The sequence below is a fragment of the Protopterus annectens genome, chromosome 3.part1, assembly GCF_019279795.1.
Source record: "Protopterus annectens isolate FY-2018-M chromosome 3.part1, PAN1.0, whole genome shotgun sequence".
NCBI classification, from domain to species: domain Eukaryota; kingdom Metazoa; phylum Chordata; order Ceratodontiformes; family Protopteridae; genus Protopterus; species Protopterus annectens.
This window is the reverse complement of record NC_056732.1, coordinates 1,896,581,998-1,896,598,239: the sequence shown is the minus strand read 5'-3', so window position 1 is coordinate 1,896,598,239 and position 16,242 is coordinate 1,896,581,998. Positions and strand designations below refer to the sequence as shown.

The 16,242-nt window shown below is 43.5% G+C and overlaps 1 protein-coding gene across 2 annotated transcripts in view; it reads right to left on the bottom strand.

Annotated features, from left to right (window-relative positions):
• Window positions 1–16,242, bottom strand: part of LOC122798813 — a 2,048,867-nt gene that overhangs the window by 1,456,886 nt on the left and 575,739 nt on the right. For both annotated transcript variants that reach the window (XM_044067935.1, XM_044067936.1), the window contains exon 8: window positions 4,896–4,982. In XM_044067935.1, the coding sequence (XP_043923870.1) occupies window positions 4,896–4,982 (87 nt within the window). The remainder of the gene's footprint in view (window positions 1–4,895; window positions 4,983–16,242) is intronic.

Below are 16,242 nucleotides of genomic sequence, written 5' to 3'. Positions count from 1 at the left end.
AAATCAAACTATCCACCTGCCAACTTTTTTCACTGATCCTCAAAATAAGGGGGAAAGGATCTTGCATTCCTTGGATGTACACAGACAACTTCGTTTTTACCTGGACAGAACCAAGAACATCAGGAAAACAGAGCAGCTGTTTGTTTCTTATGCTTCAAATTCCCAAGGTAAAGCCATTTCAAAACAGACCATCTCTAAATGGATTGCTCATGGAATCAGATTTTGTTACTCTCACCATGGAAAGCAAATCCCAGGAAATATTAGAACTCACTCTACCAGAGCTGCTGTTACCTCAGCTGCCTTCCTCAGGGGAGTACCTACCAAAGACATTTTGGAAGATGCTACATGGAGTTCGGTGCATACTTTCTCTAAGCACTATAATCTACCTCTTTACTCTAAGTCTAGGGCAGGCTTTGCTTCTGCAGTCTTGCAGGGCCTTCTAGCCGCCCACTCTACTTTATGACCACCACCCATTTCTTCAGCTTTGGGATTCAACCCTACAGTGATGACTGCAACAGTGAAACACGATGAACATAGTACAGTTGTGTACACTTACCATAAATGTAGATGTTCAAGTGTCTTCACTGTTGCAGTCTGGATTATCCTCCCTCCCGTCCCCTCTTATTCTTTCATTAGTGTGGTTTCCTATTTTACCCTTCTTCTGAGGTGTATTTGCTACAGGGTATGGGGTTTGACTCATTTTTGGACACCTGACATCTGGGGCAAGAAAAACTGGAGAACATGCAGTCTGCTGGCAGCTTTGTACTCCTGGCGCTCTGACGTCAGAGAGCATAGCTGAATAGCCGACGCCGGACCCAGACTTTGGGATTCTGGCCGACCGAGGACTGCCTGCTGGCAGGGAGACAAAACATTTTTGCTTACCATATAGGAGAAGCACCTCTTCAGACACCGTTATAAGAGATATGGGTACTCTTGTTAATCATTTGGCCATTATGCCTCCACAGAGGTTTGGAAAGCCTATCTGGTCCATCTAATTTCCAAAGACATCTCCACCAGATGAAGTCTCAAATCCCCTTTACTCATATATTAATCAGACCCTTTACTGAACATAATGCACCTCGTCATATATTTATTTACACATTATCACACAACTTGAGAGACTTTAGAGATTTATAACTAAAAAGATCAGTAGCCTCAAAAATGTTACTTATAAGGACAGACTGGCAGTCCTTTCCCTCTTCTCAGTCTCTTACGGACTCCTCCATGGAGATCTATGTCTAGCATTTCGTGCAATAAAAGACCCAACCTCATTTGACCTCTTCTTCCTTTGCAGACCTAATGGTTCTTCCATTAAAGGAACTAAACCTTCATCAGTAGATAAGATATGTTGGCACGACAGAGTCATATTTCATTTTCTAACACCACAACTCACAAAGGGCGAAACCAGACTAAAAAACTTCATCAAGGCAACCTACTCTCTCCTAGGTGAAGGTATAAATGTATTCCAATCACCACCTCCAGCTCGAAGTGGTAACTACTCCGAAGCTTACACTAAAGCCCTGTACAGTCATGTCCAAACTTTACGATAAAAGCAAAAAGTCACTGTCCAAGAAAACGAAGGCCAGATCCCAACAATGGAAAAGCATCCTCCTCAGCCTCAACAGGCAAATAAGGCAACTTGTCAAATTCACTAAGGGCTTATTTGACAAGAACTTAGCAAGCACAGCCAAGGATAACCATAAGGCCTTTTACAGCTACATACAAAGCCTAAAAGGTAGGTCCCAAGCATGTGCGGAACTACACGGAGGGGTTTGGCGAAAATTTCACTCCCTTATCCCCTCCAAACCTATCATAAAACCTTCCCCCAACCCCACCCCCTACAAATCTAAAGAACTGGTCATCAAAGCATTGTCCAAGGTTTAAAAAAAAAAAAAAAACAGCCTCTACAGGACCAGACAGCATCCCATTCCATCTTCTAAACAGGCTAAAACATGAACTAGCATCACCATTAGGTACCCTTTTCAATCACAGTCTAACCACAGCCTTTGTTCCTGTGGAATGGAGAACTGCAACAGCTATTCCCCTGCACAAAGGTGACCTAGCAACAGACCCAGGGAATTACAGACCCATAAGCCTGACCAGCCTAATCTGTAAGGCCATGGAACATATCATTATGGACCTCATAAATAAAGACATAGGCAACCTCCAAACCCTGGATCCTACCAAATTCGGATTCATCGAGGGCAGATCATGGCTGTTAAATCTGGTGGATTTTTTTGAAAATGTGACCAGGGCCATTGACAAGGGCAAATCTGTGCACACAGTATACCTCGATTTGGCAAAGGCATTTGACACAATGCCATACTCTGGCAATACCGATACACTTAAAATGAATGTAAACCCCTTCATTGTAAGATGCATTGCCAAATGTATCACAAATCGGACACACACTATCAAAGTGGGTGACTCCACATCAAGCAGCAGACTTATCAGCAGGGTGCCATAGGGATCAGTGCTGGGCCCCCTACTGTTTGGTACATACTTCTCAGAAGTTCAGGTCAATACTAAGGGGTTGTGGTTAACCAAGTTTGCAGATGACTGCAAACGGTGCAACTACCGAAACCCAAATGATGTCTGTATACTCCAGGACAGTCTTATGTAGACCAACAACTGGTGTCTTAGTCACGGTTGCAAAATGAATGCAAAGAAATGCATAATCATTCCCTTCAGCCCAAACAATGTCTTGTCACACTATCAAATTAACAATACCTTAGGTACCCACAAAGTGGTAAGTGACCTAGGATCGCAAGTTGACTGCGACCTTAACTTCGACCACCATGTGTCTACTGTAGTAAGAAAGGCTTTCTATGTAGCAAATTTGATTAGTACAGACATCGCCTCAAAAGCAAAGGAGGTTACAACCAGTCTATACTCAGCACTAGTCCGGCTCATAATTGAGTATAATGCCCCATCCAGCCTTTACCGTACAAAGCACCTGCAGCAATTGGAGAGACCTCAGAGCTTTCTAATAAAGATCATCAAGGGACTCCAGCATATGCCTTACACAGGCCAACTAAAGTCCCTGTCACTATACTCTGTTTCATATAGACTTTAGGGGAGACTTATGCCTGGCTTACAGGGAAACCTCAGACCCAAATCCAATGATTTTGCTGCATATCCATAAATCAAACAGGACTAGGGCTTCCTGCTCCAGGGACCTAAATATGGCCTGCGACTTAAAAAGGACATGCTGGAGAGACAAATTTATCTCCCAGTGACTGTCGTGTCTTTGGAATAGGCTACCTATTCATGAGAAACAGAGCACCTCTAGGACATTTTTCAAGAGGAACCTAGTCAAGTGGATGGGGCGCTGTAAATTCTCATCAGGGATAGCGCCCACAACCCTCCTGGACATGGGCAACCATTACTAAATGCAATCTTGGGTATTAACTAACATTTCTATGGTATCACATTAGGATGAAGCGGCTAAGCTTGAAATGACCTCTGGTTCGACAGCCTAGTAATCTCCTATGAATCTCCCACCTCTACTTCCACTACATGTCAGAGTGGCACACTTGCCACCTTCAAGGTAAACCTAGACAACTGAATGGGCAGCCTCAAATTCTCTCCCAGGATATCTCGCCTTGTCTTGCTTGAGGCTAGAGGAACATTTTGAGTAGGGTTTTTTGCATAGACTTGAAATAGTCTGCTGATTGATTCCTAGTTCCTACCTATGAAGCTGTAAGTATAGCTTCTTTTGCAGATTCTCTTTGCTTTGTCACCTCCTTGCTTTGTTAAGGCAAGTCATAAGCTGTTGAGTGGGATGGCCATACCTCTCACACAATGTTTACAATTACAGCTTTACAATACTTATTGTTACAACTGCTCTTGATTAACACGTTTGTTAAAAAAACATCATTCTACAACTGAACTTTTTATTCAGTGTGCTGGTGCAGACTCTCTTCCTACTCGTCTAAACTGGTCACTGAATCTCATCTTAATGCAAGCAAGTTTTTCCAAATTAAATCTTGGACTGAAGACCTTATTCTTATTTTCAATATAAATAAACAAAATATAGGCTATGTATTTGAAAACCGAACTAGTCAAGCCTCATGGATCAGTTCAGTTCTCAAATCTTTTCTAAAAGAAGAAAACACTATTGAGGTACTGAGCTCTGTCAAAGTAGTAAGTTCTGTCTTAGATGAAGACAGAAGACTACACCACTATCAACAAAAAGTCAGCCTCTGAACTAGCAGGAACCTAAGCTTGTTTTAGAAAGCATGCCAATTTGAGGCTTTAAATACGCATTATAAGACAGGTCAAACATTTTTATTTCCTGGTCTACCTTCCCAGCTCATGCATTTTCACCGACCTGCAACCTATTCAAGTGATGAAAGCGGGATAATTGTATAGAGAAGAAATTAAGTTTGATTCAGACTTGAAGTACCAGATTCTCATTTTAACACATTACCTAGAATTTAACCATCACTTGACAATGATACCGGATGACTGAAATCAAGCTATATACTCAGCAATGTAAAACCAAAATGACAAGACAATTATGCAACCGGCAAACAAATAGTGGTAGTATCTATGTACATAATGCAGTGATCTGTGTAAACATTCATGCAAAAGCACAACTAAAGCAGTCAAGCTGTCTTAGTGCTACTATTCTTCGATATAATTCAACGATTTCCACAAGTAACTTTCATATAAAAGTACATGTTTGTAAATATTTTGAAAAGCTACACCGGACTGATGCATAACCCTAACAGAAATGAAACCATAGCAATGGGAAATAAAATTACTATCCTGTAGTTAAAACAAAACATCAATGCCCAAAAGGCACAGGACAGAACAAACATTCCATTAAGGCAGTTTTGATGTGATCTTACCACAAAGTTTAAAGTAAATCAAATTATCTGCAATCATACCATTATATCTTTCTCCAGAATGGCATTTCTCAGCTCATTGGCATGACAATCTGGACCCTTTCCAGTGTCGTCTTTTATGTTCTGTTCCTTAAACATAAATCATACAAGCATTCTCAGTCTCCCAAATATAAACACAACAAATTGAAAATCAATATATTTTGTCTCATTTAAAAAATACAGAGAATTACAAATTTAACAGTGATGCACCATTTTTGACAGGTTAAGGCTTTAATCAAATATTTAAAACTGCATTAAATGTACACTGCCACCTGAAAACTTACCTTTAAACATGGATATCAGTCACCCCACTTCAATATAAAACAAAAACAGCCAAGATGGAATCAGTTGATCATAAATCTCTTGAAAGAGCTGCTTTGAATTAAAGTGAACATTTTTTTTAACCAGACCATTTTCTTTGTTAATAAAGTAGAAGAAAAAGGAGTTCAACAGGCATGTCATGTAAAGACAAACTGTCTGAAAGAGGTACTGAATGCATAAGATGCTATTCTTTCTATGAAAAATATGTTAGGGACTGCAAACTACATTAGATGATCTGTGAGAAAATGCTCAGCACTGCATAGCTGCTGGGATTCTCTGTCCACAGATTCTATTCTTGGCACAAATTCTGGAAATCTATCTCCTGTGCTCAGGAGAGCAAGCAGCAGCTGCCTGGTACACATCACAGTACACTCTGGGTTGGGCAGAGTACTTCAACCTCTGTGCTCTCGAGTTCCAACTGTAGGACACAGAGTGACTGCCCCCTGAAACAAATGAAGAATGTTATGCCTGCCATGATTTAAACAGAAAGCCCATCTGTCAAGGAATGACAAAGGCCGTTCAAACACAGCTAAATGGGGCAACATGGTGGCTCAGTGGGTGAAGTGTCTGACTCACCACTTATGGATCTAGGGTTCAATCTGAATATTAGGTTCACTGCTGGACTGGAGTTGGCATACTATCTACACAGATTTTCTCTAGATACTTTAGTATCCTCCCAAAAAATAGGATTGCCTAATTAACAACTTTAAAGATTCCATAAGAGTGTGTGTGCTTGTTTGTGTGTTCGTGAGCAAGCATGGATACGAACACAAACACATACATGCATACAGTAAGTAAACCTACCATAACAGTAGACTATTAATTAGGTGACTACTGCAGTAGCCTGAGCTATGAGACATCCTGCATAGGATATAACAGCTGGTCAGCTTCCAGTGCATAAAGGTACCTTACACATGTCCAAACCGTTGAAAACTCGAAGATGCAAAGGCCTTCAGAGCTTTCATACCAACTGTATAAGGAACACTAAAGCCCTGAAAGACATCAACGCTAGATACTCGATAAAAAGAAGTTATGTACTCACCATAACGTTCCATCCAAGTAGTTAGACTTCATTTGTCAGCAACCTGTGGGTTCAGGATCCGTTACGGATCCGAGCCGGCAGCTTACCAAGCTAAAGATCTGAGCTCCAAGTTCCTCCCCCATACCCATACAACCCTGCAACCTCCTTCCAATCCTCAGATCGAGTTTGCCACCTAATAATGTGGCACCCAACAACCTAAGCCAAAAAGAACCTGACCCAAACTCATACATCAGGCTCGACACATTCAGGACATCGAGCCCAAATAGACAAATAACCAGCAAGGTCAGGGGGAAGGAGGGAGGGAAGGTTGCTGACAAATGAAGTCTAACTACTCAGATGGAATGTTATGGTGAGTACATAACTTCTTTATCTTGGGATGTCCTTAAGGAAGGATATTCCAGAGCACTGCAGAGCCAAAGGAAGCCCTTCCTCTAGACACCAAATCTAGTTTATAATGAGTAATGAAGGTGTGAAAGGAAGCCCAGGTAGCAGCCGAACAGATATCGTCCAGGGAAACTCTAGACCAGAATGCAGCTGAAGTAGCCATAGAACAGGTAGAGTGAGCATGCACCCCCTTCTGGGGCTGGTAATCCAAGTTCTCCATAAGCTTGCAAAATACAAAGCAAAATCCAATTAGCGATAGTAACTTTTGAAACTGTTTCTACCAAAAATGGCTTAGCAAAGGAAACAAAAAGCTGATCAGATTTACAGAATGGTTTGGACCTATGCAAATAAAAACTTAACTGCCTGTGCACATTAAGCAAATGAAGTTTATATTCCCCTTTATTTTGAAAATTAGGCAAAATACAGGCAAATTAATAGACTGACTAATATTTGAGGACAGGTTAGTCCTGTGAAATCCTAGGTAAAAGCAGTTTCATACACAGGGCTTGAAGTTCTGCCACGCTCCTGGCTGAAGTAATAGCCGCCAGGAAAGCAATTGTCAGAATTTTAAGTCAACTGATGCTGCAGGATCGAATGGGGGCGTGACCAAAGCCTGAAGGACTAAAGTCAGATCCCATGTAGGGGAAGGATTCTAAACAGGAGGCCTCAGAAGAAAAGTACCTTTCAAAAAGGTCTTGCAGATTCTGGCAGCAGCTAGGGAGCCTGAATTTTCCCCAACATGAAAATGGGAAATAGCCATCAGCTGTACTTTCACTGTGGAAGAGCTAGCCCCTTGTTGGAAAATACGAGACAAAGTCTAACACCGCTGGAACCGGAGCGGTAAAAAGATCCAGATTTCTCTCTGAAGCCCAAATGGAAAAACGTTTCCACTTACTACTGTGGACTTTCCTGGTAGAGGACATATGTGCCACTATCAGCATGGATTTAACTGGGGAAGAGATACTGGGAGTCCTAGCAACTAATGGGACTGGAGTAACCAAGCTGTAAGCTTGAGGCTGTCCAGACTCGGGGGGAGCAATTCCCAAGGGATGATGAATAAGATCTGGAATGGGATCCAAGATCCAGGGCGGAGCTAGGAGATGAGATCGCAGGCAAGGGAATCAAACTTGACAAGGCCAGAACGGTGCTAGGAGGTTAACTCTGCTCGCCAACCGACGAGCTTTCTGTAAAAACTTTGTCATGAGAAGTGTGGGATTCTCATAAAGACCAGGTGGCCAAGCAAGGACAAGAGCTTCTTTGGGGGCTTCCCCCATTGGAGAAATTACAGCGAAAAACTCGCTGCACTTCACGTTGGACAGCGATGCGAAGAGATCGCAGCAAGGTTGACCCCACTTGAAGATCTGGTCCGCTACATAAGGGTTCAGAGACCACTCGTAAGGTGAAAGGATAGTCCTGCTCAATTTGTCTGCCAAGATGTTGGACCGACCCGGAATGTGCCTTGCTATCAGAAAGCGGTTGGTGGAGATCGCCCATTCCCATACTCTTATGGCCTCTTGACAAAGTGGATAAGACCTAGTTTCTCCCGTTTGTTGATGTACCAGACCACTGACATGTTGTCTGACTGGATAGCAATAGTTCCCAGAGGAAGAGAGGTATGAAGTGCCTGCAATGCTAAAAGGACTGCTCTCATCTCTAGAACATTTATATGCAGAATGGTCTCGCTCTGAGTCCACGTGCCTTGGACAGTCCTGCCAGAGCAGTGCCCCTCCCCACCTTAAGTGGGAGGCGTCCGTGGTCACCGTGGCTTGGGGTGGAGGCGCAACAAAAAAGCATCCTTCTCAATTCCTGGGATTGAAGCCACAACATGAGAGACTTGTTGCACACACTGCTCATAGGGATCGGAAAGTCTAGAGACTGATGTAGTAGAGACCACTGAACCTGTAACGTCCACTGTAAAACTCTCATATGCAGACGAGCACAAGGAATGAGGTTTATAGCTGCTGCCATGGACCCTAGAGCTCTTAGGACTAACTCCGCTGGTGATGCAGGGGATTGAAGGAGCGCCAATACATGCAGAGCCAGGCTGTGAAGTCTGTCTGGAGTCGAAAATATCCTGGCCTGAAGACAGTATTCTCGCTCCTATGAAATCTAGGATTTGAACAGGTTGGAGGGAAGACTTCTTGAAATTTATCGTGATCCCCAGTCGGGTAGATAACTGAAAGAAGAAGAAATCCCTGGCTAGTACAAGTTGATGGCTGGTGGAGGCAGTGAGAAGCCAATCGTCCAGGTACGGAAAACGGAAATCCTGAATGCCCTGAAGCCTCAGGTGGGCCACTACAACTGCCATGACCTTGGTAAACACCATGGGGGCTGTGGTTAGACCAAAGGGTAGGACCCTGAACTGTTAATGACTAGCTCCTAGTTGAAAGCAGAGGAACCTCCTGGATCGCCTGTCCATCCGAATATGGTAGTACACATCCTTGAGGTCTAGCGAGCACATCCAGTCTTCCTCCTGCAAAAAGGGCAGGATGGATTGTAGAGTGACCATCCGGAACTTTTCCTTGGCAATGGACAGGTTCATCGTGGATAGGTCGAGAATCTGCCTTAAGTCCCCCGTCTTTTTTGGCACCAAAAAGAACTTGGAATAGATGCCTGATCTGGACTGGTCTGGGGGCACAGGCTGGATTGCTCATTTTTCTAGCAACTTTCTTATCTCCAAAGCTGCCGCCTCCCTTTGAGCAGCTGGGGCGTCCGGGAGGCGTCTTGTACAAGGTGGGTTGTTTATGAAGGGAACTGAATAACCTCTGGATATTATTTGAAGCACCCAGTGATCTAACGTGATGGATTCCCATTGGGCTAGGTGCCGCGAGAAATGCCCCCACCCCCGACTGTCTACAGAGAGGAACAGTCAGGCAACCCCTCAGGGCTGCAGCGCGGGTCGACTGGAAAAAGGTTCCCATGACTCAGTTTTTCGGTCCCCCTCTACCTCTGGGCCAACGTCCAAACTTGGCCCCTCTGCCTCTGGGGGAGGAGGAGTCCTTAGTGTTCCGGGACTGCTGAGATGTCAGGAACCACAGCTTCTTTTGCACCCACTGGTTCCTGGAGAAGAACCTTTGAGGGTTAGACAAGCAGATCCCGACAGCTGACAGCATTTTCCCGTCCTTCTCACTCTGGACAAGCGTATCTTGGGCGGTCTTCCCGAACAGGGTCGAACAGTCAAAAGGGGCGTTAACGAAGGACACCTTGAAAGGTTCCAAAAAAATAGCAAAGGCAGAGCCAGGCATGACGTCTCATGGCAATACCAGACCCGGCTGCCCTAGCAGCTCCCTCGGTGGTGTGAGAGAGTAAACACATTGACGTACTTGACACAGATTTGAGTGTGGCCATACGAGCCAAGAAAGTCCGTTCATCCTTGGCTGAAATGGACTCCGGAGACACAACGTACTCTGACAAGGTCGCACGCCAGCCTGATTACATAAGCCATGTAATTCAGCGTCCCTATAGCAAAGGTAGCTGAAGAAAAAGTCCGCTTTCCAAGACGATTCATCGCCCTGGACTCCTTGTCTGGGGTATGGACCAAGGAAGTTTCCTGGGCAAGTTCCTTTTTGGTGGCCACAGCCACCACCATGGCATCAACTGGGGAAATGTTACTCTAAGTGGCTTTGTCTGCAGGAGGACTGAATACCTTATCGGGCCAAAAAGAAACACAGCACCAAAACTAAGAAGCAAAGGGAAGACCACCGGCTCAGCTTTCAACAACAGTACAACACCAAATGTTCCTTCTTATGAGAGCAGCAATCGCTGAGTATACTCCTTCACAAGCCTTTTGTCAGCAAAAACAGATAAACCAGCACGTAAACGTTTAAGACTGGAACAAGACTTCTTTATTTACAAAACAGTAAACCCCACAGTTGAGTTTGCAGAAACCTCCTCATCTGATCCATATCGGCTTCAGAGAGGCTCCTAGTAGACCTCGAGGACGCCACTGACACCGTCAGGGAGGGCCGATGCGAGGACGACCTCGAAGTGGGCCGAGCCTCCTCCTCCGGCTCCAGGGAGAAACCTGGAGAATGGAGCCATGGTGAAGACGGTCTTGCAATTTTTTTGTGGAGACACTAACACCTTGGCAAGAGGGGCCGACGGATCAGACTCGGCCTGCCTCTTGCGACCCTTTTCTCGGTCTCTGTCTCTCATCTCTCACTTTTTCTTTATGTTTCTTTTTCTTGGCCTCTCTCTCTCTCTCCCTGTATAGAGGTGGGAGTGAGTCCCGGACAGGGAAGGAGGGCCGGAAGTCTTAACAGCCACTACCGTGGGTGAAGAAGAAGATGGAATAGAAGTATTAGCAGACTCTTTGGGTAAGTGACCCGCAAGAATCAGCTTGGTCCTGTGATCCTGCATGGCACGGGGGTTAAAGGCCGCACAAATTTTGCAGCCAGTCGATAAATGGGGGACCCCCAAACAGACTATGCACAGAGTGTGGCTATCAGCCAGGGATAGCTTATGGCACTCTGTGCACTTAGAGAAAGTTGTTTTTTGACTTTGACATTCCTGCTTAGACAGCTAAGTGAGGGGCAGATACACACACACTCGCTAAGGGTGGGAAGGGGGGCCTACACAACCGAAGTTAAGCAAGTCTCTAAACTACAAATAAGTTAAAACTATGCACCAAAAACACCCAAAAGAGAATAAGGGAAGAAATATGTAGTGATTCACACAGAAAGGGCACACACACCAAAAAACTATTTTATACCTAACTAACCTCCTGGAGCTTAGAAATCTCTTGCTGGCGAAGCCGCGGCAAATGAGATCTGAGGATTGGAAGGAGGTTGCAGGGTAGTATGGGTAAGGGGGAAGAGCTTGGAGCTCGGATCTTTAGCTTGGTAAGCTGCCGGCTCGGATCTGTATCGGATCCGGAACCCACAAGCTGATGATCAAATGAAGTTAACTACTTCAGATCAAAAGTTATCCCCTTGGTAAATTAAACCACACAAAAAATAAGGGGAGATGGATGGAGAGTTACTGATACTGTAGCACTGATTTATTTGAACATCTAAAGTTATGGTAAGTTTACTTACAAAACTGTGCTATGTTCTTCATAAACATCACTGTCGCAGTAACCTCGGCTATATGGGTAGAATATCAAAACTTAGTAAGAAAGCAGGAAGAAGGACGAGGGTCCAGGAGCCCCTGGAGAATGGTCTTCTAGACCCGAAAAAGGAGTCTAGTTTGTAATGATTGGCAAAAGTATATACAAAGGATCAAGCTGCTACCTCTAGAATAATTCCAGAGTCCACCCACTACAAGAAAGACACTGAAGAAGCCAAGGCCCTAGTATTGTGTCTTAGAAAGTCAATTCCTGGCTGTGCCAAGTTGTGAAAAACAAATGGAAACAGTATGGGACAACCATTTGGAAACTGTCTGCTACAACAATGGTTGCCCCTTTTTCTTACCCTCATAAGCGATGAAAAAATTATCAGAATTTCTGAAGTTTTTAATTCTGTCAAGAAAGTTGTCTGTGGACATCCAGAGTATAAAGAATAATTTCTACCTCATTTTAATGGTTATGAACATCACTGGGTTTAAAGACCCCATTGTTCCTAAAGTATAGACAAACAGCCCACTCGTGCTGTGCTGACAAGGTAATAAGAAGGCCAAACCATGCATGTCTAAAGCTAGTGGGGTTTGGCTTTAATGGCCTGAATTTATCCACAAAGACTTAAAAGGAAAAAAAGTCATGGCCATTCAGAAGCCATATAGCTGAAACACGATGTCCTTAAGGGGTCATTTACATATATCCCATGGACTCTATTACAGGGTGTTTTAAGCTATCGTATAGTGAAAACTCAAAGCTTGGCTAGATTTTCCTTGTAGTTTTTACCAATTGGTTTGCCTGTGCGACCTTTTTACTTTTTGGTTTTGATGTTAGTTGCAGTACTTTGCAGACACCTTAATGGTTATGGACATAGATATATTTCTAAAGTATAGCCAAATAGTTCATTTACACTGTACTGACTACGTCATAAGATGGCTTCAAAACCTGCATGTCCACAACTAGTGGGGTTTGGCTTTAATGGCCTAAATTTACCCACAAGAACTTAAAAAAGGAAAAAGTCATTTATTTTATTTGCTTTTTGTTTACCGGAAAGTCCACTGGGCCTAAGAGAGACCATTTTCAGTAGAGGCCCAGGGAGGGCAGCTCCATAAACTTTTACATTTAAAATTTATAGATCAATGATGCAATATTCAGTTCTACTAAAAACAAAATAAGCAGTAAAGCTTACAGAAATAAATTTCACACAGAATAAAAAGTCAAACAATTAACCTGAAATGGAAAATAAGTACAAAATGTACATGTGAGTAGTTCACTGTAATATATACAGTAAAGCAGACATAGCGGACCTCAAGGGTTTACATAAGTAGTAGAAGTCTCTGCTGTCTTTTCAGAGATATTATCTTATCAATAATAGAGCTACTTTTTTACCAGTAGTAGAGATGACTGGAGAGCATAGGGAATATGTGAAGTCTAGGGGGCCTTGGTACAATTGCATATCCAGCTAGTTGAGAAGTGGGTATGAAGGGAAGACTTGAAATGAGTAAATGTTAAAGTAATGTAAATGTAAAGTTTTGAGTTGATCTGATGGGAAGAGGTAGTCTAAGGTAATGGACCTTCAGAAACCATATAGCTTAAATGCCTGATGTCCTTAAGGGGCCATTTACATATATCCCATGGGACTCTATTACAGCGGGTTTTAAGGTATCCCACAGTTTCCTGCAGTTTTTACTAATTGGTTTGTGTGTGTGACTTTCATCTTTAGGTTCTAGAAAGAAGACAGGGAAAAAGATATCTTGGCTCAAAAATGAACTTTGATACCACTTTAAGCATAAATGAAGACTTCATTCTCAAACAAACCCTATCTTTGTGAAAAAAATAGATAAGTTTGATCCCCATAACAGTTTGCGACTTAGACACTTATAGTACAGAGGTCAGAGCAATAAGAATATTGCTTACCATGTTAAGAACCTTAAATCAGCCTGATATGCTGGTGCAATTGTTAATTTTTCTGAAACAAAATTAAAATCCAAAGGAGGAGCCTCCTGTTTTCTAGGTGGATAGGTATAATGACTGCATTTCAAACACACCTTGATATGGGAGCACATTAAAAAGTACAGTTGTGTACACCTACCATAAATGTAGATGTTAGAGTGTCTTCACTGTTGCAGTCATAACTGTAGGGTGCTCCTGCCGGCAGGCAGCCCGAGGTTGGCCAGAATCCCAAAGTCTGGGTCCGGCGTTGGCTGTACAAGCCAGTACCCTGACGTCAGTACGCTCCGGTACATAACCCTCAGCCGACGCCATCTTCTCCAGCCTTTCTTGCCCTAGATGTCAGAAGTCCCCAAATAAATCAAAAAATGAATCCAACAAGGAAACACAAATACACCACAAAGGAGAGAAAAAGAGGGGATAGAAGGGAGGGAAACACCGACTGCAACAGTGAAGACACTCGAACATCTACATTTATGGTAGGTGTACACAACTGTACTATGTTCATCGTGTTTCACTGTTGCAGTCATAACTGTAGGGTGGAATCCCAAAGCAGTGAAAAAAGGGAGGAGGTTTAGACAGAAGAAGGGGCAGCAAGAAGACCCTGCAAAACAGCAGAGGCAAAGCCTGCCCTGGTCTTAGAATACAAAGGGAGACTGTAGTGCTTGGAAAAAGTATGCACAGAACTCCAAGTGGCAGCTTCCAAGATATCCTTGGTAGGAACTCCCCTGAGAAAAACTGTAGAAGTAGCAGCTGCTCTAGTAGAATGACTTCTCACAGTACCTGGAAACTGTTTCCCATGATGAGTGTAACAAAATCTTATTCCATAAGAAATCCATTTGGAAATAGTTTGTTTGGAAATAGCCTTACCAAGAGAACTGGAGGCAAAAGAAACAAACAATTGGTTAGATTTTCTGAACTCTTTAGTCTTGTCCAAATAAAATCGTAACTGTCTGTGCACGTCCAAGGAATGCAAAATCCTTTCCCCTTTATTCTGAGGATTAGGAAAGAAGGTAGGAAGGTGAATTGTTTGATTTAAAGCCACTTTCGAAATCACCTTAGGCATGAAAGTAGGATTGGTCCTCAAGGATACTCTGTCCTGGTGGAAAATAAGGAATGGTTCCACAGCCATGAGAGCCTGCAACTCTGAGACCCTTCTGGCAGAAGTCAAAGCTAACAAAAGAACTGTCTTCCAAGATAAAAACTTAATATCTGAAGATGCAGCAGGCTCAAAAGGAAGCAAAAGTTTTTCTAAAACATAATTAAGATCCCAAGCAGGAACAGGAGGGGTCCTGGGAGGCCTTAAATTCTTAGCCCCTCTCAAGAATTGTCTCACCAAAGGATGAGAAAAAACAGGGGGATCAGTATTGAAATGAGCAGAAATAGCAGAAGCATGAATCTTAATGGAAGAAAAGGAAAGTCCATTGGACAAAAGATCCGAAAGGTAAAGCAAAATAGAAGAGAGATCAGGTACCAGAGGGTCCAAACCTCGGCCCTGCATCCAAAAGCAAAATCTCTTCCATTTAGAGGCATAGGATTTCCTAGTGCTAGGCCGTCTAGCTTCCAAAAGAACATCCAAAACTTGTTTGGGAAGACTAGAAGAAATCAAATTCCTTTGAAGAGCCAAGCTGCCAGGCAAAGGGTCTTGAGATTGGAATGTAGCAACTGACCCTGATGCTGGGACAGAAGAGAAGGGTTCAGAGGGAGAATCCAAGGAGGCTCCAAGAACAGGTGCTTTAAAGTTGGATACCAAAACTGTCGAGGCCAATTTGGAGCACTCAAGATGAGGAACTTGGGCTTGTCCTGTTTTATCTTTAGTAATACCCGAGGAAGTAGAGGAAGAGGAGGGAAGGCATAACCCGAAAGGTTTTTCCAGCTGAAGGACAGGGCATCCACTTTCCAAGCTGTTTTGTGGAATGACCTGGTGCAAAAGTGAGGCAGCTGATGATTGAGATGGGATGCAAACAGATGTATCTGGGGGTATCCCCAAACTGCAGTAATCCTGTTGAATAAGTTGGTGTCTAGCATCCATTCGTGAGGATCCACAATGTTCCTGCTCAGGCTGTCTGCTAAGAGATTCTGTTCTCCTGGTATGAATTGAGCCTGGAGATGTAGATTCAGATTTAGAGCTGTGTCCCATAAAGCCATAGCTAGTCTGCAAAGGGGGTACGAATGAGAGCCCCCCTGCTTGTTTATGTACCACATGACTGTGGTGCTGTCTGTGTAAATCAAAAGAGGCCCTGGATGCAAAAGGTTCTTGAAGGCTAGAAGAGCATTTTGAACTGCCAACATTTCCTTCAGATTGATGTGCCAGTGAAGATGATCCTTTGTCCAGGTTCCCTGCTGGCAATTGCCTAGAAAATGTGCTCCCCAAGCATAATCCGAGGCGTCCGTGGTTATGATTTAAGAAGGTTGAGGAAGACGGAAAGGCTTTCCTTCGTTTAAAGCACACACCCTGGACCACCAAAGGAACTCCTTTTGGAGGCAGGGGATCAGAGGAATCAGAGTGTCCAGATCGTGGTGACGCTGCGACCATACACTTTTCAGATACCATTGAAGCTTTCTCATATGAAGCCTTGCATTTGGAATTAACAGAATGC